Source organism: Nanorana parkeri, unplaced genomic scaffold, assembly GCF_000935625.1.
Source record: "Nanorana parkeri isolate BGI_ZX_2015 unplaced genomic scaffold, ASM93562v1 scaffold260, whole genome shotgun sequence".
In the NCBI taxonomy this organism is placed as follows: domain Eukaryota; kingdom Metazoa; phylum Chordata; class Amphibia; order Anura; family Dicroglossidae; genus Nanorana; species Nanorana parkeri.
In genome coordinates this window covers 541,766-559,371 of record NW_017306528.1, presented here as the reverse complement: position 1 = coordinate 559,371, position 17,606 = coordinate 541,766, and the positions used below count along the sequence as shown (strand labels likewise).

Genomic DNA, 17,606 nt, shown 5'->3' with positions numbered 1-17,606 from the left:
AAAAACGGGTGGCAAAATCTAAAGACAGAGGAGTGTAAATAGCAGTTATGTTACCTATGCAAAATACCGCACAGGCTGCTGCTGCTGCTAGTCTCTGGATCTAATGTTAGTTCTTCCATTTTGCAGTTGTCAAGGTCCATGTGATGAGAAACTGCACATGACTTTATAAGCACAATTTAAAGTAAACCAATTCTTTGGCCACGCAGGGCAACTTACAGGTTGGTTAACATATCCTTGCCCAGCAGCTTACACTTGCCTTCCTATCACTCCCCTGCTGCTCAGTTCATCCCATGTGAGCAAAGGAAAGTCCTACGTTAAATAGGAGTCACTGGAGTAATACCATACACAGGACTATAGACTCCCCATGTGACATTGCTGAGCTCATAGCGACTGCAATCATTTGTAAAAATGATATAATATACAGTGATGAAAATACTGTATGCATTATGCTTTGGCAAACCAATCACTTTATCTTTTTTTTAACTGGAAATGTCTAAAGTGAAAAGATAGCGAGAATCCTGGGTCCGTTTCCAACATTCCAAAATACAGTGGTCATAATTTGCAACAGATTTCAGCACCTAAAGACTGTAAAATAAACAGGTAACTACAAACTCAGTTTGGATGAACAGGCAATATTCTGTCTATATAGGTATATGTGTATATTCGTAGCAATCAGTGTGCTTGTTTAACGTATCTACTGCATGAAATAAGGATCAAAATCGAAATGCTATGTCTATAGGCTACACAGCTCTTCCTTAGCACAGGGCATACGCAGAGGTATAACTAGAACCTTCAGGGACCCGGTGCAAGAAACCATGAAGGCCCCCCCCCAACCCCCCACTGCCATGGCACCGCATGGTTAACAGGAAGGCTGCCGAGGTTCCCAGCAAGCGCGGGACCTCAGGCAGCCGCTTGTTTAAAATTTTAGTGCCGGTGTTCTGTCAAGAACGCCGACCCAGTATCTGCCTTTACGTACAGACGGGATTAACGAGGAAACTGGCATTTATATACAAAGTATTTGTTTGTAATGGTTAGTTGTGACCGTTAATAATATACCATGCATGGCAGTAAATGATGGGTGGCAGTAAATGAAGGATGGAATATTATTAACGGTCACAATGAACAATTTAAACTAAATGCTTTGTAAATCCCGGTTTCTCGATAATATTGGTCTGTGCTCAAGCGCAGATGCTGAGCTCGGCAAATTTGACTACGTTGGCGTTATCAACAGAACACAGCTATCTGCGTTTAGTATCGGGGCATTTTCACGAGTATGAGTAATCGTGAAAATGCCCAGTATTGGCAGTGGTGTATCCCTACTGAAAAATATAATGTATTGCTGGGACTTGTAGTCCTACATAGTTGGTGCTATTCTGCATTGCTGTATAATCATCATACCGCAATGTAGAATACCCCCAGCTATGCAGTCCCAGCAATCCATTATAATAAAAGTCAGCTATGCAGAATACCACCAGCATCCCCCCACTTCCCTGCGACCTCCCCACCCCACCCCACTCTAGACTTACCTTCCCTCTCCTGCAGGGCCCTCTTCCGTGTCTCGGCAGCCAGGGGGCGGGGCTAAGTGGAGATGGTCCTCACACAGCAAAATGTGCTGTCTGGCGGTGCTTGCAGCACATTCTGCAGGACTAGTGTGACAGCCTCTCCAGACCTGCTGCACAGCCGCCCGTACATGCTGCGGGTGGCAGAGCGGCAGGGAAGGAGCAGCAACGATCTCGGGGGGGCCCAGCAGGCGGAGCACCAGGGCCCGGTCACAATTGCGACCGCTGCAACCCTGGTAGTTCCACCAGTGGTCATACGTATAACGGCCCCATAATCTTGCTATTGAGCACTAGGGATCGCTAAACACAGTAACTGTATTCACAAAGGTACAGTCAATGTAAATTATATATTTCTGATAAGGACTATCATTGAGCAAAACAGTCAACTTTGCTGATTTCTAAAAATGCCAATTGCCTGGCTGTCAGTAATGGCTCTTTTGGCAATAGTTTCTGAGTCAATGGCAGAAACATGTACAGAGATTAGTAGTTCTGACTTTACTCGTTGCATTTGTGCTCCAGGTCAGCGACACAGGACATACTGAAACAACTGGTTCAGCATGACATCCAGGTGACTGACATTTTCTGAAGGGAGTCAGCAATGGCAGCTAATATATTTCTTTCAGCGCAGTATTACTTTACAGTGGTTAACTGTAACAATGTTTCCATGTGTTCATAACCAATGGGAAGTACATTCCTAAAGACATTTAGATGAACTAGTCCTGGCTACTGTGTTGTGTTTCCAGAAATTAAGTATTCATATTTATACCCAATGAGAGGATTAGGGTGTTAGAAGGTTTAAAAGAAAACAGTATGGAGTCTATCAGAAGGGAGAATAAGCAGGTCCGATGTGAAAGGATACAGCTGGCTCCAACGACCAATCTGTCAAGAGAGTAAACAAAAAAAGTACTTTACTGCGTGCTGTCACATAAATTCCACACCTCAATAATATCCTAATTATTGTATGATTACAAGATTAGAGATATAATCTGCTCTTCTCAGAAAGGAAAGGGTAAACAGAACGCCCTCCAAGCTCGTAAAATGTGAAAGAGAGGAGACACACATGGAGCAAGAACCAGCTTTCAATGTTGCAATAAAATTCAAATGTCTGATTACCTGCAAAGTGGAATTCTGACCTATGTTTAAAATATGTTTTATATTTTCCCGCTATTAACATATATAAATAAACAGCTTTTTTCTGCATTATGCTTTAAAAAGTCATATTACCATATAAAAAAACTGGAACAAAAAATGAGCAACAAATTTAAAATTGGCTCTCGGAAAAGATTTTCTTAGCTCAAAGTCTAGATAGAGGAGTCTAAATGGCAATCCAGGTCTCCCAATATTGCGGTTGATGTTCTGACAATCAAAAAATACCGAGGCAACTGCCTTTAAAGAAGAACTCTGCGCAAAACTTGTATTAAGACTTGCAGTGGGGCAACCCCACAGGAGGAGACTAGCTTCAGTGACCGGAGAAGCAGGGAGTCAGCTCAGCGGTTTGGGTGAGTATAACTTTTTTATTTAGCACCTAGACAAAAACGAGCAGTTAACCCTTGCAGTGTGGGGTTAGCCCAACTGAAAGGGTTAATAAAAGGTTTTCCCCTAGAGTTCTTCTTTAAAGACAGTTTTTTTTTTTTTGATCATCAACTGCAATATTGGGAGACACAGATTGCCATTTAGACTCCTCTATCTAGACTTTGAGCTAGCAGGTCTTTTCCGTGAGCCAATTTTCAATTTGTCACACGAAAGTGAAAGTATAAGCTAAAGAACTGTTAAAAGCAAAATGTTGTATGCTTACCTGGGGTATTTGCAAGGTTACAGATATAAGTAACTTTAGCAAACAATGAAGGATAAGTTCACTTTAAAACAAAGTGCACTTATCCTTTTTGTCCCCCACCCTTGACCTAAATGATCCCAGACCCCCCCTTTTGTCTAAGCGTGTGTTATTCTTTAAGCAATTAAATCCACTGGACACAAGAGAATAAATAAAGAGGAAACACTAAAACAGGATGCAGCAATACAGCATGCACTCTGAGCTACCTCCGTGGAACACTGTTGTCTAGGTGGAAGGTGAACAGCTAATGCGAACAAAGTTATTTCGAAAACATTCAATGATGCATACATATAAGTGGAACTCCAATTTAATAGTTGTGAATAGAGTGTAGGAAGGTCAGAACTACTGTCAGGTTTGTTGATGCCATCCGTGTCTCTGTTGAAGAGATTTCCCCTTTCTGTCTTGGTGACCACTGTCCCCAAAAGGACACAGGCAGCAGGCAGCAGTAGAACAATAACAATAACAACTTCAAAAATTTGTATAAAACACAATCCTAATCTAGCTAACCCCTAAGGCCTGGTTCACACCAAGCGCGTTCCAGGAGCAGAGCAGAGTAGTTACAGACCGGATCAAAACTGTGTCCAATGTATTCCAATGGTATTTTGGGCTCTAGTTCACACCGCAGCGTTCAGTTCCAGAGCATGCAAAAAAGCTGCAGCAAGCCCTATTTTACCTGCTCTGGAACACATGCAAACGCCCTGGAACGCACTGAAAGCCCATTTTAAACTAAAAACAAAAAAAATATTTATTTTTTAACCAAAAACGGCCCGGAACGCATCAAAAACGCGGCACAACCCACTGCACTGCGTGTGCAGAAACTCATGCAGATCTGGTCTGCATTTGGTGTGAACAAGCCCTTAACCATCCTGGCAATGTTGTGTTAAAATAAGACAACATTCTATTTCTCCAGCTATAAACCACCACCAGCTTACTTATCAGCCATAATATAGTACATAGCCACATCTATATAATCATAATTTCAGCGCACCACAAAATTCAGTACAATTCTGCGGGCAGGCAGTGCTCAATGTGCATGCTGGAAATTCTATGCTGCCTGAAGGGTTTGTACTCAAAGCAGAAAATGTTCAACAGTTTCTTAGTCTCTTGTGACAGCCCATGCCATAAAGTACTATAAATGAAAATATCTTTTGCAGTTGTTGCCACCTTGATATGTAAATCACTGTATTTTATCTGTCAAACAACAAAGTTCACACTCAAACTGTTATTTGATACCACAGTCCCTTGAAAGATATACACAGGAATGTTTTTGTGACTGCCAGGGTCACAGAAATGCCACTTTTGGACTTGTTGCTTACTTAAGGCTTGCTGCTTCCCTTGAGCACATGGTCACATTCAAGCATCATAGGTATCCCCGTTAACTTGAAAGTAGGAGAGTTGTTTCAGGTTGGTGGTTCACCAACAGTAAAAAAATTTGAGGTTGTAACCTTTTACCTCTTTATCTACACAAAACATTTTTTTTTTACTTTAAAACCATCGCTCCAATGCGTTTCAAGATGTATCGTGCCCTGGCTGTCAGATTCAGAGGGTCGACCATGCTCATAATGCGGCAGATTCAGACGCAATTTGAGCCATGGATGGCCTTGAAAGCACCACCCGGCTCAACACATGTCAATTCAAAAAAATCGACTGAGCTGGGTATAAAAATTACCGACCTAACGGTGACTACATCCTATCAGATGCAGCCACAGTTCAGGTATTAAAGAAGTAACAGGGGTGCTACTGCTCCCCGAATACAGCAGCTGGCAGTGAATATCACTCTTTGGCATATTTGGCATGGATGAGGGAATCAATTGATTTTCTCTCACTGAGCCCATAGGCTGAGAGAGAGAAATCAAGCCATGTATAAATATCTTTAGTTTGTAAAGAATCAATGCAATCATTATCACAATGCTGTTTAGGTTATTCCGTGGACTGAAGTTTAATTAGTCAGACAGTATATGAGTCACACAGCTATACCAGATATCACCAGCAGGGGGTTTGCCAGGTGACAGCTTTCCTTAAAACTGACAAGCTGTGCTTGGAGTATCCCTCTGTATTGTACTACAAATAGGAGATTTCCTTTTAAACTGGAAATCCCTTTTAATTCATTGCATCTTTCTATAAATTCCTTAGTCATAATCTCTGCATGTTTCCAACAAAGATAAGTGTTTGCAGTTTACAAGAGAGGCAAGAAGTGTTTGTTCACTGCCTATCATTTTAATTGCTGCTCTCACTTTAATGGCCACTTGCAAAAATCTCACAACACATGTTTCACTCTAACCAACATGTTTGCACAACCATAAACCATCCCCTCCCTTCTCCTGCAGGTCTGTTTAAATACTGTGGAAAGCTTTCAAATATCCCTCATTTCTGGGGTGTTTAGTTAGGTATCACCCATCAGGGACATGAAATGTGGGTGGCCTCGTCATAGGAGATCTCTGCATACCTTTTGGGAGGTATCAGGCTAACGCCGGAAAACCCGATTTTAACGTCACTTGTAATCCCTCTTGCTACTAATAATATAATTCCCTTTTAAGAAAACAAGCATTATACCTCAGTGAACAAGGCTGGAGAAGCTGCTGGGGCCATCGGTTGGATGGCAGATTCTGTGAGCTACAGGTGACAGGAATGTGCCTGGGGTAATTGTCTAGAGTACAACAAGTGAAGCTTTACTCAGACAGCACAAGCTTGCAACTGTCCAACTATTGTACAGCTAGGTTTATCTGATATTCCAGCAGGGCTCAGGAGATCAGACCTGGATTTACATAACTAAGCAAGGAAGAGAAATACAGTCAATGGCTTGCTGCACTTACCTGAAAATGAACTGACTATGGCAAGTTTGTGTCTTGCGAGTTACCACACAGGACTGATAACAGGACAAATTGGAGCAGTTTATTAGCAAATTATTCTCCATATATACCATATTTTATCAATTATTATGTACAATTACACAAATTAAGAAACTGTAGCCCTGTCTTATGTAGAGCAAGGGCAGGAATAGGTGACATAAAATCAAGTCTACACTTCTTATGGTTTAATGTCTCATGCATAGCATATGGCCAGGGGACAGATTTACTGAACAGTTCAGACATCTTCAGAAGAAAGAGCTAAGACTCCACAGGAAAGGTGGGGAAGAAAAACTTCAGCATGGTCCAACTTTGATAATAACATTAGGGCTGCAACAACTAATCGACTAAGTCGATTATAATCGATAATTGAAAAAGTTGCCGACATTTTCAATCATCGATTAATCGGCTTTCGATTAGTTGGCCCTGTTCACGGCTCCACAGACACCGCGCGCCGCACCTGCTCCCCGCCTCATGCTTTCCGCTGCCAGACCCGCCCGTATCCACGCTCCACACGCCGCACCTCCTCCCCGCCTCACGCTAACCGCCCGCCCACATCCACGATCGGCACAGGGACGCGGGGAGAAGAAGAAGTAAGGAGGAGCAGGCGTGGGGGGATGACAGCCGCCGACAGACACCTTTTTTTTAGTTCCACCGCTCCAAGCTTGCTCCTGTGATGGACTACAATCTCAATACAAACTAGTAGTCAATCACGGGAGCCATTTTTTAAAAATCCCGATTAACAGGTTAATCGAACTACATAATCGGCTAACTAATCAATTTTAAAAATAATCGTTAGCTGCAGCTTTAGATAACATCCATTTGCACAGGGTTTGGGATTAAAACACTTTTGACTTGCAGCTGATCAAAGAGGTGCTCCAACAAATAACAGTATATGGAGCTTCCAACATTCGATCTCCAGTTAAATGCATATTTGAAGTACATGTATCAGCACTTTTTTAGCTACCAAAGAGTTGATAAGGAATCACCCGTGTTCCTCAGCTCCATCTACTGGCGGGAATGCTGTGCAAATGGCATTCGGCCAGCATATGGCTGGGTGGAGGATTTATAAATTGGCCCCTAACAGTTCATGTGCACTGCTGCAGAGCTCAATTAGCTCCTAAGGATGTCCTCCTTAATCCTATCAGAGTGCAGTTTCTGGCACTTAAACTAGATGCATTTAAAATGTATTTTATTTCATTTTGCAAAGAATACATAACTACAGTCACTGGTGCTTTTTATATGTGCAAGGCTCCGCTAGAGAGGACAGATACAAACTAGACCAGATGTAAATTATTTCAAATTTTAAAAAAATGGCCAGTAAATTTTCTGGGTCTTCCTTATTAAATTATTATAAACATTTTGATCACATTCCTGTCACAAAGAAGCAAGCCTGACTGGAGGCTTTGTCAGGGACAGTAAGTGTATTTAAAGTGACACTAAACTCAGGAGTTAAACCTTAAAAATTTGTTCAGGCACCTTAACAAAAATGTATCTTATTTGTGCATCACTCGGCTGTAGATCCTCAAATTCATAAATTGGTGCTGAGGATGTCCTTCCTTCTGGAGGGTGGCTACTTTTGTTCCCCATGATCCCTGTGTGTGTTGTAAAGTAGCCATCGCTCCAAGCTCGCTCCTGTGATGGAATATAATCCCACGTTTAGTTTCAAAATGATTTGCATTGAAGTTGCAGTCTATAACAGGAGTGAGCTTGGAGCGGTGGCTACTTTACAACACACACAGGGACCATGGGGAACAAAAGTAGCCACCTTGCAGAAGGAAGGACAGTGTCAGCACAAATTCAGTGATGATTTGAGGATCTATAGTGATACACAAATAAGTTACATTTTTGTTAATAGTTAAGATACTTGAATACATTTTTAAGATTTAACTCCGGAGTTTAGTGTCATTTTAAGCTTTATAGTTATGAGGAATGACCCAGGAAAGTCAAATGTTTTTCTGTGAATTATAAGAGTCATCCCAATTCTTGTGCCAAGCCCTGTGGTTTTCAGCTCAGCCTCTGACACTGAATATTAAATGTACATTGTGCAAGTCACACATGGAAATGTCTGGTACATGCTACCTCCAACACATCATATAATAAATCTAAAAACACCCAACAAATGACAGCCACTTACAAGTATCAACAACATGTGTTTAATTACTTTTAAAGAAGATTCCAGTTCTGTTTTTCTTGCAGCCTTCTAGCTGTTCAAACAATTAATACCAAAAGGTGGTATAAAGGGATTTGACAAAAAATGAAACCATAATTCTGCTCGATTCTGCTGTCATAGAAGAATGTATATAACATTCTATACTAGGGATGCACAAATACTTTTCAAGTACCAGTGCAGATACTTGGCATTTTCTGAGAAGTACCAGGGTTGCAGCGGTTGCAGCTGGGACCGGGCTCTGGCCCTCCACCACTGTCCTGAAATCATTAGTCTGTATTGTTTTAGAAAAACTGTCACATGACATGACAATAAACAAAAATGTATCAGTACTCGTACTTGTAAGTACTCGGCAAGTACCAGTACTCGTACTCGTACTCGCAAAACTGGTATCTGTGCATCCCTTTATTTATATTTATAAAAACAAAATTGTACATTAAAACAGAGATGTACAAATCCCAGGAGCTCCATGTGCTCCTTACAAATGACAGCTGCCTCCTAACTTTAGAATTTTTCTCTAGTGTAGTCTTGGAGCTCAAAAGTATCGGTACATGTACTCGTACTTGTACCGAGTACTGTACTTGGTATCTGTGCAACCCTATTCTATACTTTTACACCCTTAGAAGAAAATATTAATTAATGTATCTAAGGAACTGTAATCTGTCATACATTTTGTGAGCAGTACCAAAGTAAAATATGCAGATTTTTCTCCCCCAATATCGTTGAAAAGTGGCTATTTTTTTTGAGAGTGTGAAAGCAGAGAAGTGCACTTTGTGATACATAGGTCCAGAACACACACATGTATCTATTTCTCAGATCAACGCTTTAGGTTTCAAACTCCATCTGAGCAGCTCTCTCCCAGCTGTTGAAATAGAGGCTGATAATGTACAGAAATGCTACAGTAGACCCTCAAGGCTTATTTTGACTAAGGCTCTGGAATGCAACATGTAAACATTAGACTCCTCTATTACACTGTTACGACTTGCATTAACAGTAACTGGACAAAAGCAGCATTTTCGCAGATATGTATTAGAAGGATACAGGTTTTTTTAAGCAGCTTCCTCACATTAATCATGCCAGGAGAATTTCTGAGGACGCTGACACATTGTAAACATGTAAAAACCCTAAGTGGAGCTTGTAGGACAAATGTCGCATTTTAAAGTTGGAGGAACAGCCACAGGCTCCTGTCCTACGGTAAACAGTCTAGCACTGAGACGCAACAGGTACAGAATAGATTGATTACATGGAAACTTGGTAATGAAGGTAAAGCCTTAACAAGAGGGCAACAGGAAAATTAACCTTTCTTAAAAGAACTTGTACATTGTGCTTAACCCCAACCCTGAAAAAACTAAGGAGCTCAAAGTAAAAATAGGAACACTAGATGGGAACAACCATATAAAATTTTTTTTATAGTCCTAACTATATAATTAAAGGTTTTTTTCCATGAATCAGTGTAGCAAAAAAAGGATATATTTAAGGTTCCCCTGCATACTAGAAAAAAAAAAAAAAAAATCAAACAATCCATATTGTGGTGCCATATTGATAATGTGAGCCTGGTTGGGTAGTAGAATGTAAAAACTATTCTAAATGTATTGGAGTTTCACACATGAACATATGATACTATACGGTATAACTTCCTTGTCACTTTAGCCATAAGAGTTGCCATTGCCAGAAGGATTTCTAAGAGAGCAGCACGAATGAGATTCTGCAGCATTTTAGCCAACATGAGAGCAATGCTCGAAGAGCAGGTCAGTAGTTATTTTACTGCTAGCAATAGGTATCACTAGACTGGCATGGTCCTCAGTGGTTCTCCGAAGCAGCAGATGAATATGTGTAGCTATAGGTTTAGCTTTTAGGCTTGGGCCAAATTTGATTAACATTAAGCAACAAGCACTAAAGCTTTTATGTAATTTGGCCCATGACATTGTTAAATTAGATGTACTGGGATAGTACAATATACTCTTCCTAATACTTAGGGCTAGTTCACACCAGCCACAGTGCGTACCGGACCGATGCTGGCCGGAATGCACTGGATCGCATTGCGGCCGGCTCACTTTTTTGTGAGTAAAGCCCATTCAAAGCTTCCTGCAGAGCTTTGGTTCTCCCCTTCCACGGCTCTGCAAACCAAGACCTTACCTTATCAGTTACTAACGTTCTGCTCAGGTGTCCCCAACCCCTAATACCATGTGTGGCTCCTTCCTTTCAGCTAGGTGGAAAGAGACCAGAGGCAGTGGGGCAGTGGCTGGTGAAGCTTCTCAGGTAAGTAAACACTGCTCCCACTCACCACCAATGAAAGGCGGGGACATAGGACCGACAAGAAACAAAGAGGGGGGGACACTTCTCCACTGACCAGCAGGAAAGGTGCACACACTGCCATCCACCAGTAAGGGAGCAAACATCACCAAACAGCAGTAAAGGGGACACACCGCCAACCTGCAGCAAGGGGGCACACACTGCCAACCAGCAGTAAGGGGGCAAACAACACGTGCCAACAGTAAGAGGCAAACACTGCGGACCACCAGTAAGGGCACACCGCCAAACACCAGTAAGGGGGCACATATTGCTGATTACCAGTAAGGGTGGTCAGTAAAATGAAAGTCCTGTCTGTAAAAGAAAATAGTGATTATTTACCTGTCTAGCTGCTCATATTGTTGATCTCGCTCCCAACCACTGCCAAAGACTCTTCTGCATTAAACACTCTAGTGACTCAGATGCCTGGTTGCACTCAATGGTTCCTCCAGGTTGCTATGGGCAACTGCTCCAGATTCTATAAATTCCCCCTCATTATGTTTTACACTAGAAAGTCTTGGCCACGCTGTTTGCTGTCTCGGCAACCTGGCCATGCCCACTATTCACCGTAGCTCACTATTCAGAACTATTTTCCCTGTGGTGCCCTGGGACTTTCAGAACCCAACCAACACCCCAGCTGCCCACCCCGTCGAGTGCCGGTGGGGTGCCCCTTAGCAGGGCAGATGGTAAGCGGGCTGCTGAGTGAATCCGTTGAGTCATTGACTGCCTGCATAATGCCTATTTATAGGCTAATTATTGTCAGGATTCCCCTTTTTTTGGCTCCACTGTTGTTTAAAGGACCATATTGATATTTAATTTAATAACCTATATTTGGTCGCAACATACATTCTACAAAATAAAGTTAAATAAAATAAAAAAAATATTTAAAAAGTATTTTTTACTGAAAAGTTTGGCTTGACATAAATAAATGCAGCTGACACCATTTTATTCTGCGGTCTCTGCTTTCAGGAAATATTTAATTCTGACGGGTTTTAAGTATTCTTCAGGTCTAAAATTTACATTTTAACATGTGTGTAAAAATGGCTCTAGGTGAAAGGGTTAAAAATCTAAAATTCTTTACACTGAAGTAAAAAAAAAAAAAATCACATAACTTTGTTCTATGTACAGAACCATAAACATAAAGCTCTACAAAGCCTCCAGTTTGCAGAACCCAGGATAAGACTTTCGAAGCAAACAAGAAGTTTGATCTCTCCAAATCAAATACAAATCCTCACCATGTATAGTGGGGAAACCTAGGTAAGACATATACCTATACACACACACACATACATACACACACACACACACACACACACACACACACATATCACACACACATATCACACACACATATCACACACAGGTGAAACTCGAATAATTAGAATATCGTGCAAAGTTCATTTATTTCACTAATGCAACTTAAAAGGTGAAACTAATATATGAGATAGACTCATTACATGCAAAGCAAGATAATTCAAGCCGTGATTTGTCATAATTGTGATGATTATGGCTTACAGCTCATGAAAACCCCAAGAACCCCAAATCCACAACCTCAAAAAAGTAGAATATTACATGCAATCAATAAAACAAGGATTGTACATAGAATATCGGACCTCTGAAAAGTACAAGCATGCATACGTACTCAGTACTTGGTTTGGGCCCCTTTTGAAGCACTTACTGCAATTACTTTTGCACGATATTCTAATTATTTGAGTTTCACCTGTACATATACATACACACACACACACACATACATACATACATACATACATACATACACAGTATACTGTATACATACATACACACATATACACATATACACACACCTCCATACTACCGGTGTACTCTGTAATCTCTAATAAAGCAAATATTTCTTGTGTATGTGTAACAAATGTGTTGAAGGGAAACCCGTTTATAGAACCGTCATAAATATCTTTAAATATGTGGATATGACCTTTAAATGTTGGGCTGTGTCACCCTTCTGGAATCAGATGTATTTTAATGTGTACTGATGTCCACACTCGTGCTGCCACCTACTGGCAAATACAATGATATGCGAACTTATATGAAAAGCTGATTGTTGGTCTAATTTCTAATATTGACAAAAGATAAATGTCACAAAGGGAATGTATTTATTAGAAGTAAAAACCCTGGAATGTATGCATAATTCTAACAAATCTGAGAACATACTTACAAGCAGTACAAATATCCTGACACTTTTTGTTAGCTGATGTTATTATTTACTAATTAAAAAAGAGGTAATCCAAATGTGGCTGATTTAAAGCCATCAGACACCTGAGAATTGATGGCCAAGGCCTGAGTATCTAGGTACCACACCCCTGAACTAATGATAATAATATAAAAGAAGAAAAGGTGGGGCTTTGATGGTACCAGCGATACCACTTGAACTGTCAATCTGATGGACTAATGCCCCACACTGTCCCTTAAACCCCTTGACTGGGTAAAGGTTCAATAATGTGCCCAAATAAGTGTAATAAGGTGATAATTTTTGTATTATCATTACAAAAGTGGTAAATATTGGTTGGAGTATTGTTTACTTCTATTAAAGGCTTATACTTGTGTCAATGTTGTCAGAATAAGATGTACCTCAGGCAAATTGCTGCTACATTTTGGATTATTTGATCACTTCGAGTAGTTATGTTTCTAACATACAGGTAACAAATTAGCATTGCTCAAATGTCAAACAGCAGTAACATTACAATGTTGATTTTTGCATGCATATGATGTTGCTATCCACAATGTAAACCACAAGCTATCCTTAGCTCTTCTATGCACATCTGGGAATCCTCACAGACACTGAAACCACACTAAAGCACCACCGTGTTTCATATTTGAATTCTGGTATTCTGTGTCTATTGCGTCTAACATTCATTCTCCTCTACAATTTAAGTGCATCTCTAGGCAAAACCTTTTTTTTGTTTTGTATAGTGTAATGTAGGCTTAGACCCACTGTCAAGTTTTATATTGGGGTCTGTGTTCCCATTGTGGAGATTCACCCCTGTATTTGTACTTGTGACAATTGTCACCAGGAAAGAAAGTGACTCCTAGAAGAGGTCATGGGAAATGGGAAACAAAAAGCAAAAAAATAACTGAACTATTTAAACAATTTCCTACCTTATTCCAAAATATTAAAAAAATAATAATAATTTGAGCCATACATATACTTTAACAGCAAACTCACATGGGCGGGTTGCCGTAATCAGACAGCTTTTTTTTCTGCTCGCGCGCAGAAAAAAAACGGCCCGTTCTTTACAACCGTTACCGGATGTTTGACATACAACCGATCGGCGGCTCTATAGCTGCCGATCGCTTGTATGTTGTGTTTTGCTCGCCCCCCCCCCTCGAGTGCCGCCCCCTCCTGACCTTTCACCTTCAATCCCGGGATCCGCTAGCCCATCTGCGGCCTGGGACCAGCTCGGGATGGCGTCAGGAGTTAAGATGGGAGGGAGATCAGAATCTTAGAGACCCCTAATGTCTCCATAAAGAGGACCTGTCAGTGTGCCTTTGCTATTATATAAAGGGATTGTTATCCCCCTATGTGATAGCAATAACAAGAAGTGTAAAAAAAAATAAAAAAAGTAAAAATAAAAAAAGTCACATATTTGATGCGCCAGTGCGCGAAAATGGCAATTGCGCTACACATGTTACATGTCGCCGCAAACGTCGGAGTGAAAGCAATAATTCATCAGTCACTAATAACACTAAACTGATGAGCGTTAAAAGCTTTTAAAGCGTCGCCTATGGCCAATTTTGGGTATTGTAGTTTTCTGAGGTTTCGCACGCGCAATTTTGAGGCTCGACATGTTTGGTTGGCTGCGTTAGCTGAGGGAATAAATGTCAGTCAAAGTACCGCAGCGCTGAATACTGAAAAATGGTCTGGACAGGAAGGCAGTTTAACACCCCGGTCAGCAAGTGGTTAAACTTGCACTATGGTAACAAAAAAAAGCACATAAACATCAATGCTCACTGATGGGGGCACCATAAGATGATAGATCATACCTTTACCATTACATTTAGAGTTCAATTAGGCCTGAATCCTGGAAATTAAAAGTTTTCTCCACAGGAAATTTAGTCAGACACCAGGGTCGGATTGTAAAGCAGACTGTAAACAGCTGCCCCCCTCCCTGTGATTCTGTGTAACACAATCACCAGCTCTGCCTTTGCACACAATACACTGTCCAGGGGTGTAGGGTGCCAATATGAATAATAATGAATGGGGGAGAGAGCGCTCAGAGAGAACTCAGTTGTAATATACACACATTGCAAAACACAGAGGTGGCCATTTCCATGAGGATATGAAGAAAAAAGCTAACAAAAAATGTACTTTCTGTGTTCATATACAGCAGCTGCATATGCCTGCTTCATGTAAGCTTGGTGTACATTGCTGGCATGTTTTTTTTTTTTTTTTAAATACCTCTGCAATAGGTGGAAATGGCCTTTAAGGTTTTAATGCAAAATCCAGCTTTACTATTAAATTACTACTGTATGGGCACCGCAACTCCACCTCCTACATACCAATGCTCAAACCTTGCAACAGGTCACTCACATACCAAACACTTCCCTTATAGAGAAGTTGGGATTTTTTCAGGGGGGCTCAGAGTGGAAAAGTAATAGCAAACAATCTGTTCTGGAAGAGTGCACGGGTTTGTTTACAACACTTGGCAAATCACATACGTTTTCCCCGGAGGTTCTTTCAGCCAAAAGAGATCATCGCTTGTAATACAATGTTCTACTGCTCCAGGAACCTGCCAGGTGCACAAAGATACATAGAGAGAAAGGAGAAGACGATCAATTAGATCAAATGTTACAACTGCGAATACCAAATTATCTGGGACTTGGTTATGGTTATAAAAAAATGTGGTTATTGAGCATCTGTGTTAGGAAAAGGGCCTGAGAAGGCTTTATTACTGCGGTGGGCAAACTCCAGCCTTTAACCATTACAAGAATCTCACAGCCACAAGCATGACTCCCGGAAACAGATGCATGCTGGGAAATGTAGTTTGACTACAGCAGTGTTAATTTTGAAAACAAATTAGTTTAAGTCATAGTCTTTTGACTAAAATGCCATTTAGATTTAGTCCTATTTTAGTCATCTGAATTGTTTTAGTCTAGTTTTTAAAATCATAAGATTTTAGTAGACTAAATCTACAGTAGATTTAGTCTACTAAACTCTAGTGGGTTTAGTTAACCTCGCTGGCGGTATTCCCGAGTCTGGCTCGGGGTTAATGTTCAGTACCAAGAGCTGTAACCCCGAGCCAGACTCGGGAATGCACAGAAAAGTGTCACTTACCTTGGCCCTGCGAGCCCGCGGTGTCCTCAGCTGTACGCGGCCGGCCGATGCCGGCATCTGACTTTTAGTTTCGTTTTCGGGCGTCACAGCCGGCGGGAAATTCAAAAGTGAAAAGTTGCAATGTACACAGAATACACACAATACAATGTAATTCATCAGACACTGAAAGTGACTTTCAGTGTCTGATGAGGAATTTCCCGAAGAATCGCTATCGCTCATTCTGCAAGTGATTCTAATTTACCATCGCTGTTTCCTACCTGGTCAAAAACCGCTTTTGACCTAAACATCTTATAATTATTTATAATTTATTATATTATAATTTTTTAATTTCGTGTTTCAAACTTTATCATACCTGGGATGTCTACTGGACTCTTGTTTGGACAGATTTAGGTGAGTTATTCCTAAGATTTACTAAGAATTACGGGCCTACAATATAAAACAACAAATTTCCATGAAAAAAACAATGTATCGCTTTGGGATGCTAAAATCCTGAATAATCATACCGTCAGGGAGGTTAAAGAATTTCTCTACAATTTCCAATCTCATTATATACTCCAAAACAAGTTTTATGATGCAGCTCATTAAAATGACTGGGCTGTAATGTACCTCAACACAAGAAACTTTAGGACTTGCTTTTATTATGGCAGCGCTGTGTACTGCACCGTACATATAAGGAATTTATCACATCTGGAACAGACAGAATCTGGAGCAGTTGCCCATGGTAAACAATCAGCTTCTCTCTTTTATTTTCAAAGCTTAAAGTGACACTAAACTCTGGAATTAAATCTCAAAAAAGCATTTATGTACCTTAACTATTAACAAAAATGTATCTTATTTGAGTATCACTCAGCTATAGATCCTCAAATCATCTCTGAATTGGTGCAGACACTGTCCTTTGTTGTGGAGGGTGGCTACTTTTGTTCCCCATGGTCCCTGTGTGTGTTTTGTAAAGTAGCCTCCACTCCAAGCTCACTCCCGTGATGGACTGCAATCACAGGTTTACAAAAGTAGCATTCTAGACAAATGTTGGAGTGCTCTTCAAAATGAATGGCACAGAAATGCACTACATGGTGCACTAAGACGTACATGGTGCACTACCTTGTGTTATGGTGAATATGCACTAGCGTAATTTAAGTAGTGTAAACAAGTCCTATATATACATGGTTATAGTGCCCTCCGGAATACCTGCATGCAGCGGTGTGGTCATGCTTTACATGCAGTGTTAGACATTTGCTGTCCTTGTTTACACTGTTTACTACTCTGTTTACAAGAACTATGAGAGAAAATGTAATGATTATGTTTAGATTGAGGGTACGTTCACACCAGATGCAGTGCGTTCCGGCCCGATTCTGTCCGGAACGCACTGCATTGCGGCCTGCTCACTTTTTTGTGGGGCAGGAGGGGGTGTGGCGGTGCATTGAACTCAATGGCACCATAGCCACGCCCACCGGCCACACGGGAACGCGTGGCACATCAATGCCTGAAGTCCGGTCAGAAAAAATGCTGCAAGCACTATTTTTTCTGACCGGACCGGAACACAGGCATTGATGTGCCACGCGGTCCCGTGCGGACGATCGCATTGTGGCTGGAGGGTGTGGCT

General features: G+C 41.0%; 1 protein-coding gene across 1 annotated transcript in view; it reads right to left on the bottom strand.

Moving 5' to 3' along the window:
* Positions 1 to 17,606, bottom strand: part of TXNRD2 (thioredoxin reductase 2) — a 78,181-nt gene that overhangs the window by 37,941 nt on the left and 22,634 nt on the right. The window contains exons 8-9 of the mRNA XM_018556980.1: positions 15,391 to 15,461; positions 2,419 to 2,438 (exon numbers count right to left, since the gene is read on the bottom strand). Of these exons, the coding sequence (XP_018412482.1) occupies positions 2,419 to 2,438; positions 15,391 to 15,461 (91 nt within the window). The remainder of the gene's footprint in view (positions 1 to 2,418; positions 2,439 to 15,390; positions 15,462 to 17,606) is intronic.